Source organism: Pteropus medius, unplaced genomic scaffold, assembly GCF_902729225.1.
Source record: "Pteropus medius unplaced genomic scaffold, Ma_sr-lr_union100, whole genome shotgun sequence".
In the NCBI taxonomy this organism is placed as follows: domain Eukaryota; kingdom Metazoa; phylum Chordata; class Mammalia; order Chiroptera; family Pteropodidae; genus Pteropus; species Pteropus medius.
The window spans coordinates 13,638,090-13,654,227 of NW_024350926.1; the positions used below are offsets into that span (position 1 = coordinate 13,638,090).

At 56.3% G+C, this 16,138-nt stretch overlaps 1 protein-coding gene across 1 annotated transcript in view; it reads right to left on the minus strand.

Annotated features, from left to right (window-relative positions):
* Window positions 1-11,381: 11,381 nt before the first annotated feature.
* Window positions 11,382-16,138, minus strand: part of MMP16 (matrix metallopeptidase 16) — a 155,535-nt gene continuing 150,778 nt past the window's right edge. The window contains exon 10 of the mRNA XM_039841982.1: window positions 11,382-12,771. Coding sequence (XP_039697916.1) covers window positions 12,410-12,771 — 362 coding nt within the window. The 3' untranslated portion in view covers window positions 11,382-12,409. The remainder of the gene's footprint in view (window positions 12,772-16,138) is intronic.

Consider the following 16,138-nt stretch of genomic DNA (forward strand, 5'->3'; position numbering starts at 1 on the left):
TCACTTTAGGGGACTGTTCAAAAATAGAAGGCTGCCGGAAACCGGGCCGCATAATCAATGTGGTGATTAATGGCAGTGATTTCACACAAACATCTGGGCAATTATATATGCTCTTTTGGGGTGTTCGCCTCGCGACTAGCAAAGGGACGAATGCATTTCAAATTAAACACCACTGTCAGGACATTGAATAATTCACAGCCAGAAACGAATTCAGATCGGGACCTTTCCAGTGTCAAATCTATAAGAAGTCTTCTTTCGTTGAGAGGAAAATATATCTTGGGTGACCTCTTCATTCTGCCGTCCTCGCTCATTAAATTGAGAGCACCCGACGCGTCCCACACACGCGCGCTGTCTGTGTCCCCAAACCTGGGGCGTGTGTCACCCGGCCCCCGCCCACAGGAACGTTGAGATTTTTGTTGGCAAAGCAAAGAATATTCTCAGGTATGAATAGCCAGCAACGCCGATGGCTGCGTTTCCAACCTTCGCCAAACATCAAAAACTGTTAAAGTTAGTTCGGCGGGTCTGAGGCGGAGCCAGGAGCTCCGTGGGCGCCCGCGCCTCGACGGTCCGCGGGGACCAGCCAGCTTCGAGAAGCACCGCTCGCCTGTGCTGAGGACGTGTGGCGTGCCACCGATGGTTAACCATACGACCCCAGAGGTGAACTCGCGTCACCCCGAAATCACCCCACCTCGAGCTGTCCTATCCGCACCCTGTCGGGTTTATCACGTGACTGGCCCGTGAACCTTGCCCTCTTGATAATCCTCCACCTCACTGCAGGGTCCCGGGCAGAAAAGCATTAGTAGAACAAGCGCATTTATACAACCAAGGGCCTGGGAGGTGATGCCCCCCCAGGGACTCACCGGGTCCCCCTCCAGCTCTGCCCTCCCAGGGGCCGACCCCACAGCATAAGCCAGCAGATGGGGTGGCGACAGCGAGAGCCAACCGCCCAGCCGTGCAGGCCACCCCTGCCCAGCCCCTCCCTGCAGCCGGCCGAGCAGGCGAGCAAGCTGCCACCCGACCCAGACGTGGGCGCGCCCCTCGGCGGTGGTGACTGCCACGTGCAGCACTTAGAACTTCGCACCAGTTCATGGAGACTGTTCTGACACCCCTCGCATACCCGGACATCGAGAAGCTTCTTCGGATGGGACAGACTGCGCGCGACATTCCTGTGCTGCCCGCCCTAGCCACCAGCGCCACTGGCCGCAGGACTTCCACGTGGGGGCCGGAGCGATCACTTCCCCTTCAGACTCAGTGGGAACGCAGGCTCGCCCCGCAGGACGGCGGTGTGGCTGGGGGAGGGCCACTGCCGTCCTCGCCACGGGACAGAGGCCGACGTTCCCTGCGAGCTGGAGTGGGCGCAGGAAACCGTCCATCAGCTCGCGCCATGCAGCTCCCTCGAGTGGCCGCGTCCGGGCCCCCGGCTGGCGGGGGGTCCCCTCCTAAGATGGCCCGTCACCCCTCCTGATGGCTAAAGCGGAGCTAGGTGGTCACGACCATCTTTGAATGTTGGGGTCTCTGATGGGGGCCCCAGGTTTTCCGCACGATCCGGGAGCAGGTTGAACTTGCCGTGAAGAGCCAGCACTGACACCTATGAGATTGTCCTCGCCGCTGCCACCAAGAGCCACATCCAGGCCGTCAAGGAAGCCGGCGCGGCATGCGGGGTCCTGTCCCAGCCCCCTGCCTGTGCCCAGCGGCCGGCGGAGGCGGCCAGGGCCTGGCCCTCCCCTCAGCCCAGGGCTGGATGCCGAAAGAGCCGTGGACACTTTGGGGAGAAAGTCTCGTCACAGCTGTGGTCACACGCGGGCTGTCCTCTAGGACGCCGGGCGTCACGTCCACTCCAGTGGATGCTGTGTCCTGTCCTGCTCCCTGGGGACCGAGGATGGTCGGGAGGGTGGGGTGACGCTAACCGGGGGTGTCACTGACCAGGGCCGAGGGTGCCAGGCCCGCGTCCAGGTGGGACTTCGTGGGCACTGTGGCCGCCTGGCGGGCAGTGCTTACTGCCTCCAGGGCCGGCCGAGGCCTGTTCCCCGCTACTGGCTCTGGGGTCCCCACTGAGCACAGCGAACCTTCACCCCCGCTGCCCGCTCCCCGCTGTCCTCCCGCCTGCGCCTCTGCTCGGCCAGCTGGCCCGGAATGCTCTCTCCCTCGGTGGCGCTTCTCTGCCGTCACGGGCTTCCGGTGCAGCTTCCCTTTTCTAAGTCTTTGCAACAAAAAAAGGAAAGAAAGAGAGAATCCACTTCCTGTGTTGTCAGGAGGGAGTGTGACTCTGTGCCTGTGCCCCATGCAGTGTGTGACCTGGCAGTGCCGTGTGGCTTTCAGTCACCTGTCGCCTGCCAGGGAGAGCGCAGAAGGGGTTCCAGCTGGACACTGTGGCTCAGCGGGCGGGTCTGGGGAACCGGTCAGCCTTATCCGGCGGCTCGTGGGGTGGCCACTGTGCCCCACCCCACAGACCCAAAGGGCTCCGGGGACAGCGGGCTGCTGCAGGCAGGCCACCTACCTGAGGGGGACCGAGGGCTGCGGGAAATTCCAGGCTGACAGGCGACAGGTGATGCTCAGCAGAGGCCGAGACCAGGGGTGCGGCTTGCTGGCCGCCGTGGGCCGGCCCCCGTGGCTCCGAGCTGGGCCCGCTGCTCTGTCCTTGGCAGCGTGAAGGCCCAGCAGTAACTGCGCTGAGCAACAGTTAACCTTCTAGAAGACTGCTCTCTCCCCGCCCCGGCGCCGTGGGTCTGTGCCCCTGCTGTCCTTCGCGCCCGACCCAGTGTCTCGGTCACCTCCCACTGGACTCTGCGGGACTGTCCTGTCCTGCAGACTCGGGAGATGCGGGCCGGCCCTTCCATCGAGCGGGCGGGCAGCCCCGGCCCAGCATCTGCTCACTGCAGAGACACTGCGTCTCCGCATCAGGAACCTGCATGGCCACCTCATGGCAAGGAGCCAGCAAAGTGGGGTTCGATGTTCGCTCCTCCAAAAACAGGTCTCCCCACTTCCCTCGGCTGCCCCCGCTGAAGAACTTCCTCTGGCAGTGAAAGATGAATCTAAAAAGATTGGCCTAAACGTGAAGCTTCCTTTATGAGTTAATGAGAAATGTTTAAACAGCTCTGCACAAAGCTAAGGTCTTAGAAAGAACCAAGGTCAACTGCGTAAAATGTTTAATCGTGGATACTAATGCTTTCAAATATCTTCATACACACGACTCCTAGAAAGCGGATCAGCGAATGTATAACAAAGCGAGGCTGGGAACAGTTGGAACAGGATCTAACGAGCTCAGTGAGCGTTTCCGGGGCCGCCCCGCGCCGGCCCCGCACCGGCGGCCGCGGGAGGCGAGACACGCGGGAACGCAGGGCCCGGAGCTCGGGCCTGACGGAGACGGCGGACACTGTGCCCCGCGAAATCGTAGGCTTCGTCTCGACGCGGTGTCAGCTTTGCCCCCGTAACTTACTATTAAACCTGGGAGACTCCGAAGTGGAGGGCGAGGGATCGATCACCCCGAGATCGTCTCGCACCAGACGAGATGCGAAGCGGCGTCGCGAGGTTGGTGGCTGGGACGTTCCCGCTCCCGGCGAGGCCGGGAGATGAGGAAGATGAGGCAGACGGCGGGTGCGCCCGGGACAGCGAGCCGGGCTTTGGGTGGCCTCAGGCATCAGAACGGCACCGGCGAGAACACTCGAAAGGCAAGTTCAAAAGTTCGTGGAGGGTCTGCACGCTCGATCTTCGCTTTGCGTAGAGACGCGATGTGATCAAGACCAGAATCTGAGGAGATGGTTCTGCAAGGAGCATGCAGCTGGGCCGGGAGACTGAGGGAAGCAACAAGCCGGAGGGAAGAGGAACCGGGTGCCGGCGACACCGCGGGCAGACCCCGCGGCCCCCGCCTCGGCCGGGCGAGCTGCAGAAGGCCAAGGACGCTGGCCATTTTCACAGACACGTGACCAAGAGAACTTAGTGTCGTCATGAATTAGATAATTCAGGAGGAAGCACGAGAAAAGGAGCGGCGATGGATTTTATATCTAGTGGATCGAATCTGGGATGCTAAAGAAAAATCCGGAGAAATTTGCCCAGAGATGGGTGGAAATTGTGACTCTGGATTTCCGGAGCCAGCACGCTCCAAAGCTGAAACCACGTTTGTGAGCACGGGGCCAGGGCAGGGCGCAGGGTGAAGGGGACGCTTACCCGGGGTCGCGAGAATGATTGTGACAAGGTAGGCACGGGAGGGGACGCTGAGAGCCAGCACTCCCGGGCTCTGGGTGCTTCTAGAAAAGGCACTGATGGCCGAGTCGCTCTGTGTATCCTTAGCATTCAGTGCTGCTGAGCAGCGAGCGAGACGGGGCCGCAGAAAGGCCGGGTTTGGTAATGAGCCCAGCACCTGATGAGTGTGTCATGTGGACGGTGAGGCAAGCAGGAATCGGGGGGAGGGGACAGCAGTGACGCCCTGGGGTGGCCGATCTGAGGGTGGCAGAGTACCTCAAACCGGGCCGAAGCTATGCTCATTCCCGTAATTTTATAAATGATTTAAAATATGCAAACGGTGTAGTTTGCCCCAGAAACTTTCCCATTTCTGAGGCTGCCAGGCGTGCTGCCCGGTTCCCCGTGACCCTCCCTGCCTCCCGCACAATGTCTTCGTCTAACTCGGCCCCTGACTGAGAAAACTCAGGGAAGACAGGTCATATCGTCATATATTTTGATGTTAAATAAATAATCCGAGTACCTTAGACCAATAAATGCTTTACTGGGTCAGACCGATAATTCTAACGTTCTCTTTCCTCTTTGATAATAAAAACGAGAGTCACGTCTCGGATTCTGCCTGATCCCGATGGTTTCGCACCTGTGACAGCCTCGTGAGCTAAAGGCTGTCTTTTCTTTACGAGCCTCCTACGAATAAAGTGAACTGTGTCATCAGTTGGCTAAACGTGTGTGTCCTTAGGTGCTGACGTGTCCCGAGAGCCCACACGTCTTATCAGCAAGTCTCCCCTGAACTCTCTGGGACGCGTCCCAGATTCCCGGGGACCCACCTGGGCGCGGACGTCAAAGCCTCACCGCAGCACCCCCTGTCCCTCAGGTAACACTGCAGACGGTCGCTTCTCGAGGCCACCTCCTCAGTCCGCGTGAGGGCCGCCCCGCTGTGTGAGGGTGACGACCTCAGAGATGTCACAGACACGCCGTGACGTTGGCGCCGAGAGCAGAAAGCTGGCTTTACTCCCTCCCAATACTCGTCCCGACTCTTCCTAAAATTCAGGTGACCCGGGATGACGGGTCCATACTCGATTTGATTTTCAGGAAATTCTTAGTTTGGCACTTGATTACATGCAACTCTTTGATATTCTAAGGACGATGACTTATTAAAATGTTAAATCTGAAAATGTTTATCCTTATGCCTGCTCTCTCTGGGTCACTTCTGCCTTCACGGCCACCCTCCTCTCCAGCCCTGTCGTAAAGGGAAAAGGGGCAGAAACGCCCTTACGCGCGCTTCTGCCAAAGACTTTGGATACGAAAACGAACTCCTTCCATCAAATTGACCTGGACAGTCACGCAGGACTTCGTACGACCGCTTACGCCACTTATCCAAACGCAGCCCTCGCCCCTGTGCTGACGGCCACCCGCGCGGGCCCCGGAGCCCCTCTGTAGCCACGTCTCCTCCTCCAGGCCCCGTGTCACCTCCTCCAGTGTCCCCATCTGGCCAGGTCCTCGGTCCCCCCCGTGGCGTGGCCACTGAACACGCTCACGGATCCAGGCGGCCGGGGAGACTTGGGCCTGCATCGCTCCGGAGTGTCCCTTCCATGTTTCGCAGGAAGACGAGGAACAGGCTGCTGCCCGAGGTGACAGCCCCCCCACATCCTTCACACAGGGATGGAAGCCGCGCCCTGAGCAAACCCACAGCGTGGACGAACCGTTTCTCTGTTCTCTTTTTTATTGACAGTTTTTTAATTCCAACACAGTGGATTGGAGGCAAATACAGAAGATGTAATAGCATAAAAAGCCATTTAATCCTTCCCTAGGTAAAGACACTTACAGCAGACAAAAACTGCCCCGGTCCAAACCCCTCTTCGAATGGGAACGGAATAAATACGAATTAATAAACAGCCAAGTCGCCGCACAGCGCCAGGCGGCGATCCCAGCCCCCGACACGTGGGCGAAGGTCTCACAGTGGTCCGGAGCAACAGCGTCGTAAACACAGTACCTGGTGGGAAAGTCTGGCCGTGTGACGTCTACGGCGACGAGATATAGCGTGACCCTCCACCTTTAATGATGCAACAGTAAACGGAGTTGAAGGGACAAGAGCTTGCCAGGCTGCCACACACACTGGCCACCGTTCCCCTAACGGTGTGCGTGAGGCCGCAAATCACTAATGAAGACAGCGTGGGAAGAATAAGCACTGTCCGATGCGCCGATCGATAAAACCAATGGAAAAATGAACTTAAGTGCCACGGAAGTTTGCGATCGTCTCTGACAGTCATGATACACGTTAGCACATCTGTGTAGCCTTATGTTCGCGCACAGACAGCTTTGCGTCCGTCTGAAGGAGACATGCACGTGCCGGACTCGGGGCGGCTTCAGTGCGTGGAATCCTGGGCGGGCGAAAGGCCACCAGCAACTCAGGGGTCAGCACGCGAGTGCGGTACTGCCTCCTCCTCGTGCACAGAAGACGACACATTATGGAAAACTTAATGAAACCATGTTGAGTGTGATGTGAACAACCCGGAATCCGACGAGATTGCGAAGCTCTCTCCATAACTGCAAACATCATGGGAATTAAAGGTGGCGTCGGACAACCGAAAGATAATGGCCTAGATATTTACTTTTCCAGTGTTTCTCTCTGCTTCACAGTTTGTTATTTAAGTAAAGTCTGCATTAATTTTTATGCATTAAATTCTTTTAGCTTCCCATAACCACAGTAGAGAATGGAAAAATGATGTTCATAAGAAGCTATAAAAGGTGCATTATTTATCCAAGAGAGAACTTGCCTTTGCAACTGCTTGCTTCTTATCCTGACTCAGAGAGATATGTGTCTGTGCAATTTTTAATAAATATGTAGTATTTATTTGACAAATTAATTTATGGGAGTTTTTCCCCCTTAATCTACCTAGTAACATATCCTATATATTTCCAAATCTAAATTACCAGATAGTTCGTATGGGTGGTAATAACTGCGTTCATTGTCCTACTGACCCACTGTTGGAATCAAGCTGATGTTGGCACAGCTATGCAAGCGTTAAGACCTCTTAGAGACAGGTTACTCACTGACGAAGCGGGCGATTTGCTCAATATCGATAACTGATACTTTTAAAAACCCATCAATAGACTGCGAACTAACTAGATGTTATGTTTTCAAAAAACTGTATTAAAAGTTATATTAGTGCAAAATTGAACTAGTAAATAAACTCCATCACTTGTCCTCCTACAATATAAAAAGCAAGATATATTTGTTTGAAATTATATACGTAAAAAAAAAAATCTTTCTAGACTTTTAAGCTTGAAGCGGATTTTTATGGGCGCGTCTCTCTGGCCCCTGAGAAGAGCAGCGCGCGGCACGAGGGCCGGTGCGCGTGGGCAGGGCGGCGGCCAGCTGCCCCCTCACGCCCTGATTCATTTTGTCTCTTTCCAATATGTATGTCCTTTACACATAAACAGACCAAAGGATCGAGGTTTAGGCATTCGTGTACTCAGTGTGCCTTAAACACTACGTTACGATATTTACTTTTGAAAAATTATTTAAGACACATTCTCCAAAAGCAAACGTCTGTAGCTAGCTTATCAACAGACGGCAGCCATCATGCCCAGTGTTTCTCTCTCCTCGGGGGACTCGCTCTAGGAGAGGGGGGACCGTGCCAGCGACGGGGTCCTGCGTCCTTGTGCGAAAGCAAGGCGCATGTCAGGGACACAGGCGTGTTTTCTGGGCACCACCTCTGATGCCCAGTTCTGCTTTTCACCAAGAGAAGAGAACATCAAATCGGTTAAAAAAACAAACAAAAAAAACCCAGGTGAAGGTGGAATTCGAAAGGCGTGGAAATGTGGGCACAGACGGCACAAGTGAGGCAGAATGACACCCCTCCCAACCACCTGTATTTCCAGGTGACAAACAGAAAGAAACATAATTTCAGACGTGGGGGAGCAGAAAAGCCAGGCACACAATCATACCCGTTTGTCAGTAAGAGCAACTGAGACTCGAAATGTGCTGATGACCCCATAAGGAATAACGGGTTCCATGCCAGACAAAAAAGAAGCGAGTGACGAAAAGAACTGGAAACCTAGTTTTTTCCAGGTGTGCAGCAAGCACGGAAAGGCCAGTGTCGGACAGAGTGTCACACCCGGATCCAGCCTAGCTGCGGGCCAAGCGCTGCAGAAACGTTTGTATTCCGAGTGATACCTTTTCACAGAGGAAAACAAGTGGGTAAAATACTCGAGACACCTTCGTAAGTCGAAGAGCTAATCATTTTATTCATGCTCCCCATTCTCTCCTTCCGGCTTCTCTACGCGAAATGAGGGTTAACGACCTGCTGCCCTGAAGCTCCGCGGCCTGGCATGACACAGTGATCGTATTGTCACGTTTCCGCTTAACTGATTTTCTTCTCCCACGCTCAACACACTCTCCCTAAGTCGCCGCCTGCGTTAGATTCTGGAAATAATTCCCAAACTGAAAAGCAACAAAAGGCTCTTTTCCCGACTCTGGTGATGCTTGGTCTGTTTGGCGATGGCGTCCGCCCATCTTCCCTTGGCAGAGTGAGATTGCTCGGCGCAGGTCCCCCCTTCCCCCACCGTGAGACCTGTGGAGTTGCGGGGGGTGCCTCACTAGAGACATCCCATGATCCGAGGAGCGTCACTCGAGGGCCCAGGCTACACCCAACATCCACGTGTGGGAACTGCGGGTGGGCTAGGCCATGTCCTGGCCCCACGCGCACTTTTAAACCACCCACAGGAAGGGAATAAAAGTAAGGGCGTAGAATACGGAACAGATCGTGAGTCAACAGAAAAAGATTACAATTGGTCTGTCTGGTAAAAGTAACGTTTGCTTAATTCAGGGGTCTCTATCCTTTATTAGTAATTATTTTTGTAAGTTGTTGCTTAGTAATTTGTTATATCTGACTCAGAAAAGCCTCGCCCTCTGATCCGTAACCGAAGTTGTCCTCGGACATTGTAGGTCCACAGACTCCGCGCTCTGACGCGGCCGTTGCTTGCTTCTCCACCTGCGGAATGGGCTGGTGGCCTCGCCACGTCGGGGCGAATGCAGACGGGTCGGCTACTTCACACGCCATCCAGACCCGTGAGTAACATGCGGAACAGCGATGTTTGGCTAAAAGCATAAACGAGCTACTTAATTTACATAAGGAACATTACTTTGTTTACATTTGTGTTTAAAGTAATGAAAGATCATGTAAGAGAAGGAAAATTACTTTTTGCGATCGGGAGTGTCGTTTTTATTCCAATTTGGGAAGCTCTCGTCCTGAGCTTTGTGCTATTGCTGGGGGCGATGGGGTGCAGGCCAATTGTGTCCCCAGGATGCTGAATGGGCCCGTATGTGGCTGACCAAGGAAGTCGTGCCTCGTTCCTGAACCACTGTTGTGATGTGCGACATCCATCATCCATCAGCCATCCATTCTATTAGGATTGAGATTCCCCCCACCGCCACCCGGCAACCCCAGGAGGAAGAGGAAGAGGAGGGAGCGACTTGCAAGGGGCCGGCGCCCAGAACGCAGTGCAGCCGGATGGTCTGCTCCGCCTTCCTCGTGGCACCTGAACGCTCATCCCGCCGCCACCTCCTGTTGCCACGCCCCCTCCCGGTTCCCGCACAGACTGCGCGTCCCTCCCCGCCCGATGTCAAGGTCACTTTCTAGCCTTATGACTGCCGTCTGACGATGAATCCGGCCCCGCGACACATTAGCAAAGGGGCAAGTGATTGCTGCTTCAGTTTCTCATTTAAAAAAGCTGTTTTCAGTGTCGTTGATGGAATTCCTCAATGATCCGCACACGTCCCCAAACGACGTAGTTCCTCAGTTCGATCTTTCACAAAAGGTAATTTCCAGTCATTTTGTTTTCCATGATGTCAGGCCCTAAAAGGATTAACCTCTCCCCGCGAGCCAGCAAGGCACAGGCGGTCGCACTGTCCGCGCCAGGGGCAGCGGCGCCTCGGCGACAGGGACCAGCGCTGGGCGCCGTCTTCACTGCGCTTCCTCTAAAGCCACCTCTTTGTTAACTGTCCCTTTCCCCAGCCACGCACCGATGTGTCCGGCTTGTAAGAAATAAAGAGTCCGGGGGCTCTGGGTGCACCGCCCGCGGTCACGAACGGCTCCGCACCCCGACCGGGACCGCGGCGCGGTTAACCGGGCGTGGCCAGATGCGCGCGCCATGCGCAGTGAACGCGAATGCGGGCAGCGGGACCGCGCCCTTCCGCGGACGCAGTGACAGCCCCGCGACCCTCCGACCCTGCGGACCCTCCGACCCTCCCACCCTCCGACCACGGACGACCTATGCTGGACCCTCAGCGGAGCAAGAGATGCTCACCAAGGCAAAGTCCCCGTTTTCCGGAAAAGCCACACTGGCAGTTCAAGTGCTTCGAGGTTTTTCTTTTTTTTCTTATGGTTTTATATTCATACTGAAATGATGTATTCAGGCTTGAAACTCTATTACAGGGAGGTGAAAAGTCACTTCTACCCACGGGCGGGTTCTGGAGTGTGCGGCACCCCCTGCGCCCCGGCTCCCCCCCAACCTCCTCCCACGCCCCGGCGCCCCCCCACCCCCGCGACCCCCTCCGCAACCTTGTGCCCGCTGGCGTTCAGGGGGAGCCACGCCACGTTTCCTCCTCTGCCACTTTGCGAGCGAAAGGCCAACGGGCAGCGCCGTGGAGCAGGCCCGCAAGGCGGGTCCGGAGCCGGCGTGCAGCTGAGGACAGTCGGCAGAACCATCAGCAGGTTCGAGGCAGCTTCGTGGTCAAGCAAAGCGGGTGGCACTCGGGGGCGCCGCCTGGCGCTGACAGGCGCCCCCGCCCGAAGCCCTTCACTGCGGGCAGCGGCTCCTGGAAACCGGCAAGGACGCGTCAGCCGCGGACTTTGCTCTAGGAAAAAACGCCGATACAAACTGCCCCGCAGGTCACATGGAGACCACGACGCCGCTGCTGGGACAAAGCGCACCCAGCGCGACACGCCTCGGTGCTGCTCGGCTGCCCGCCGTCTCCAGGAGCCGCGCCACCCTTGGAGAGCTACGGCCGCTGCGCGCGGTGACGAAGCTCAGGGCCGCCCCTGCGTCCCCTTCCATCCGCCACACGCACTGCCCCCGACCGCGGCGACCGAGCTGTCCCCCAGTGGGATTTAAAACCGACATTCAGCACGTCTAACAAAGGAAAAGAAGACATGGGCTGCCATCAGCAGGTGATCAAATAAAATTCCACTCTTACAAGATACTTAATAAAATACCTTTTTATTTGCCAGGAAACGTTTTGGCAAGTAACATCATCTCTGTCATAAATGCGTTTCTGTAGTACCGGAAATCACTTAAAAATTACATGGGCGATAGGATATCTGTTTTAAAAACCTGACCTTGAACCTGTGCCTGCTGTCACCGCTACCCAGGTGGACAGTCCACCAAGGAGCAAGACCGACAGCCTGCGACTCTGAAAGATGATCTGACAGTTCTCAAAGGGTCACCGGACGTGTCACTGGTGTCGTGTGGCCTGACGGAACGGCTGTCACTGCACCTCCTTAGGGACATAGCGCTTCTCACTCTGCTACAATGACAGACCCAGGGAAGGCCTGGGCCACGGCCTCACGCAGCTGGGGGCGGGGTCGCCACAATGACTCAGCAGGGGCGGGCGGGCTCCCACTGGGACACAGCTCCGAGTGCGATGTGATGGGATGCTGGGGACACGGCTGAGAACAGCTGCAGAAAACGGAAAACGACGTGTCATTAAGGCTGTTTCCATATTGCAGAGAATTGGCCCCTCGTGTGTGGGGCGCGGCCGGCCTCTCGGGGAGCAGGGCGCTTCCCCAGCAGCCAGAGCGCCATCTTCTTTGGAGACGAAGCTGTTTGGGGTCTTCGCACTTCCTGAAAGGTCAGCTGCGGTCTCTGTCGACCTTTTCTAATCCGTTTCGCTTCCCTTCCCCCGACGGGGGCTGAGCTCCGAAGGAGAGCAGTACCATCACCCTGGAAGAAGACGCCGCCTCTTCTGTCCCTCGGGACTCACTCCTGAACACTTACCGGGCGTCGAGCGTGCAGAGGAAAGGCCTAGAACTGAATGACGAGGAAGGACAAAGGACCGGGGGCGGCAGGAGCTGTGCATGGAGCCCCCACAGCCGGCTCCGCTCGGGCGCAGCTCCGGGTCTGAAAGGCCGCCCCGGCCCGGGCCGCCACCAGCCCGCTGCCCGCCGGGCACCCGCGGAGCAGCACGTGCCTCGACTCTGCGGCTACCAGGGCCCCGCGGGGGCGGGCGTCACACCCACTCCTGCATGGAGCGCTTGCAGTACAGTATGTGGCGCGGAGCCCCCTTCCTCTTGAACTGGAGCACGGTGTAGACCAGCACCAGGAGGCACAGGGCCAGCGTGCAGGGGATGGCGATGGCGATGGCTTTCACAGTGCTGGCCGTGTTGTCCAATTTGATGACGATGTCTACGTCGTCCGGTGGGCTGTGTCCTCCTTTGTCCCTGTCCATCGCTCCGTCGCAGCCCATGAAGTCCTTGAGGATGGACCTGGGGAACCCGGGCTCGACCTTGAGCATCTGGTTGTTGAACTTCCAGTATTCCTTCCCTTTGTAGAAGTACGTAAAGCCTGGGGAGGGGACAACACACAGGAGCGCTTACTGGCGACAGCGGATCACCCAGGAACTCAACCCCACAGGCCACGCACGCGTGACCCAACCCGACAGGCCACGCACGCGTGACATCTGGCCCCTCGGTGTGCACAGGTGGGAGCACTACTCTGAGCCCGGCTGTCGCCCACACGGACCGGCCGTGAGTCCGCATGGCTGCGCCTGCCCTGCCCACGGCACTGGGAGGAGGGTCTGCACACCCATGTCCGCGGGGACAGGAGCGCCAGCCCCTGCTCGTGGGCTGCACGGCTGGCACAGAGCCCCACACAGCGCGACAACAGCCCCCTGTGCTGAGAGAAGCTGGCATCGGGGACAGTGCCACACATTCCCGGAGGCTTCCCCGGGGAACATCTCATGGGAGTGGCAGGGCCGCTCGGCGACAAAGCTCTGCCTCGTCATAAGGACAAGAAAGCACACCAAACCGCAAGTCATGCCCTTCGTGGGCAGGAACTTCAGGGCCATGTGTCCCGGGGCCATGGGCGGGGACCTGGGGAGGTCGTGTCCCGGGGCCGTGGGCGGGGACCTGGGGGGCGTGTCCCGGAGCTGTGGGCGGGGACGCACCGTGGCTCCAGGCCGCGCCGGTTCCCTTCTCCTGCCCCCTCGTTGCCTAACTTTCTCTTTACTTAACTTCTCTGTCACCTCGCTGTATTTTATAGAACTTCTCAAGCCATCATTAGCCCTTTCAGAGTAAAGAATTAGCGGAGTGGAGCGTGAATAAGTTCACGGCTCCATCGGCGATCCTGCCGGCTGACGCGCGCTCTACGGCGACAGGCGGTGCGTGGAGGGCTCGAGGGACCAGCCAGACACATGCTTTCCATCCCGAACCGTCACGACTGCAGACAACGGACTCGGCCAGCTCGAGCAGTCGAACTACAAACGCGTGTGCTTTCCTCGGGAGAAGTCTGTGAACGCTTGTTGTTTTGTTGGGCACGTGTCCAGCCTTTTCTTTCTGTGCATGACCCCTTCGTGTCGAGTTTCTTTGTGACGACACCACTGACTTGATTCCAGCTCTGAGCTGAAGTTCCGAAACAGAGACGAGAGTTTGCGGCCGCAGCCGCTGCGCCGTCGTGTGGGCTGTGCAGTTCGAGCCGAGCGCCTGCGTCACGCACCGCGGAAGCCGCGCTGTGCGGAGAACTTAGCAAGCGACACCTTCCAGTCCTCGTGGCCACTGGCCGGCAGGGCCGATCACCTGCTCCGTTCAGGCGAGGTGCTGAGGCTTGCAGGTAAGAATCTGCACGGGCCCTGGCGGGAACAGGGTTTAAATCCCGGTCTAGCTCTGGAGTCTGAAGGTGAGTGACGTCCCCAGCTGGGCCCCTTCAGAAACCAGCCTGTGAACAAGTGTTCCCTGGGTACGCGGGACAGGCTGTGAGAGGTCACCGCTCAAACAAGCCACAGACTGACAGCTGAAGAATTTCAGCCAGGACAGCCCGTCACTTCGGGTCACTTCATTTTGGAAGTCACTCTGTTCAATGCCACAAAATCTGCGGTTGCTTTGAGCTTCGAAGGGCAGTTTTGCAATAACAGCGCCTTGCCAAGTGAAAGCAGGTGTGTGTCGCTTCACACGCTTCTGCAGAGAGCTGGTATTTGATCACGCTAATGACATCCAAAGTAGCGACTCGACAAGCTTGGAGGAAGAAATGCGGAGGCCCTGCCAAGCCTCCGCACGTTGGAGGAGCAGAGTTGATGATGACATTGATCTAGAATTCAGCGGACCTCATAACGGGACGGAAACCAGCAGCTGGAAGTGTCCTCCTGTAATTCTTAGTCCAAGCTCATCGGGATGAAGCTGCCGGGTATCGCGCAGAGGGTCGGAAGTTTGTTTTCACACTGATCACGTGTGCAGGCCCATTTTACATAACACTCCACACGCGGGAGTGGAATCGTCATTTTCCGAGGACACGTGTTAGCAGTAAGTCTGGGAGGTGGGAGTTAAGGAATAAAAGTATATGGAAAGAAGTAGCCTGATATCTTGGTAACAGAACTCTGTCGAACCTCGATCCCACAAAATGCATCTCATTCAATAATTTAGGTTTGGTTTTTTGCCACTTATGAAATGTCGGTTGAGAAAATGTTTACATACTCAGATTTTTTTCCCCTTTTAAGAGTAGCTTTGATGTTATATTCTGATAGATGTTAGACTTACTAAGAGTAGCTAATTCTTACCAAAATTACTTTTTTGTTGTTGTTGTTTTTTGAGAAATTCTGCAAGGATTTAGTGAGGCTGTGGAGCATCTTTTGATGACTTTTGACAGAGTCGCTGGTGACTTCTCTGTACCTTAGTCCTGAGGCGTCATGTGATACTGTCTGCCACAGCTCTCATCACGACTTATCCACGTTCCTGACGGCAGCGCCCGTGCCGTTCCCACCCTTACGTTTATTAGTAAGAGTTTAGATCATGTTTAATAAATGTGAATGAATCAGCTGAATCTTCCAGAAATATCTGTTAGAATCACAGTTGTAGATTTTAACGGGGACTGGAGAATTAACACACCAAATCCACACTGTTTGATAACCAGCAAGATAAAACACAACGGTGTTAAACGCAGTCTTCATTTGCCTTAAAGCTGGGCTCCCTAGGGAGAGGACAGACGCCTCGGGGGCGGGGCCAGACAGCAGGTGACTGCAGTGTGGAGGGGCCCAACGCGGCCTCATTACCACAGCTTTAGCTTAAGTGAAAAGCTCACGCCATTGCTGGAAACACTGAACAGCAAGTGCCGAGAGCAGCCATTCCCCTGTTCTCGTGAATCTAGTATCACGTGGGTTGCTGTCCTTATTTTCGGGGGCTGCGAGTAAAGAGGAAAATAAGAAAAACGTTAAATTATGACGGTTCCAGGTGGAAACCAGGAGACTGATGGATCAAGAGCTACGTTCCCGGGCTTGTCCAGTGTGACAGGGTGGGACAGCGAGCCGGACTCGGCAGGTACCATGCAGAGAAGACATTCTCGCTCATCGTCGTCCGTGGAGACAGCGTGTGCGAGCGCGTCCGCTGAGGCTGGCACGTCCGAGTGTCCAAGCTCAGATGTGTAATCCTGCCACGCTGATGCTCCTGCACTAGTCTCCTAAGCCAGCCGACGGTTTGCTCGTTCGTGAGCGGTAAAGGGGGTGACGCGGTAAACGAGGCGACGCGGTATCGGTGTTGGACAGTTAAGTCGGACGAGTCTCCGTGGCGCAGCTGACGCGCAGGCAGATCCTGGCGCTGGCGGGTCACGTCTCGCTGCTCAGGGCAGCACAGCGCCACCAGGCGTCACGTCACGGGAAGGCACGTCCCGCCTCCGCGTGGAAAACCTGGAGCTGAATCCTCAGCTCATGGAAGTTCCCTTCCTTCCCTTCCCTTCCCTTCCCTTCCCCCTCCCC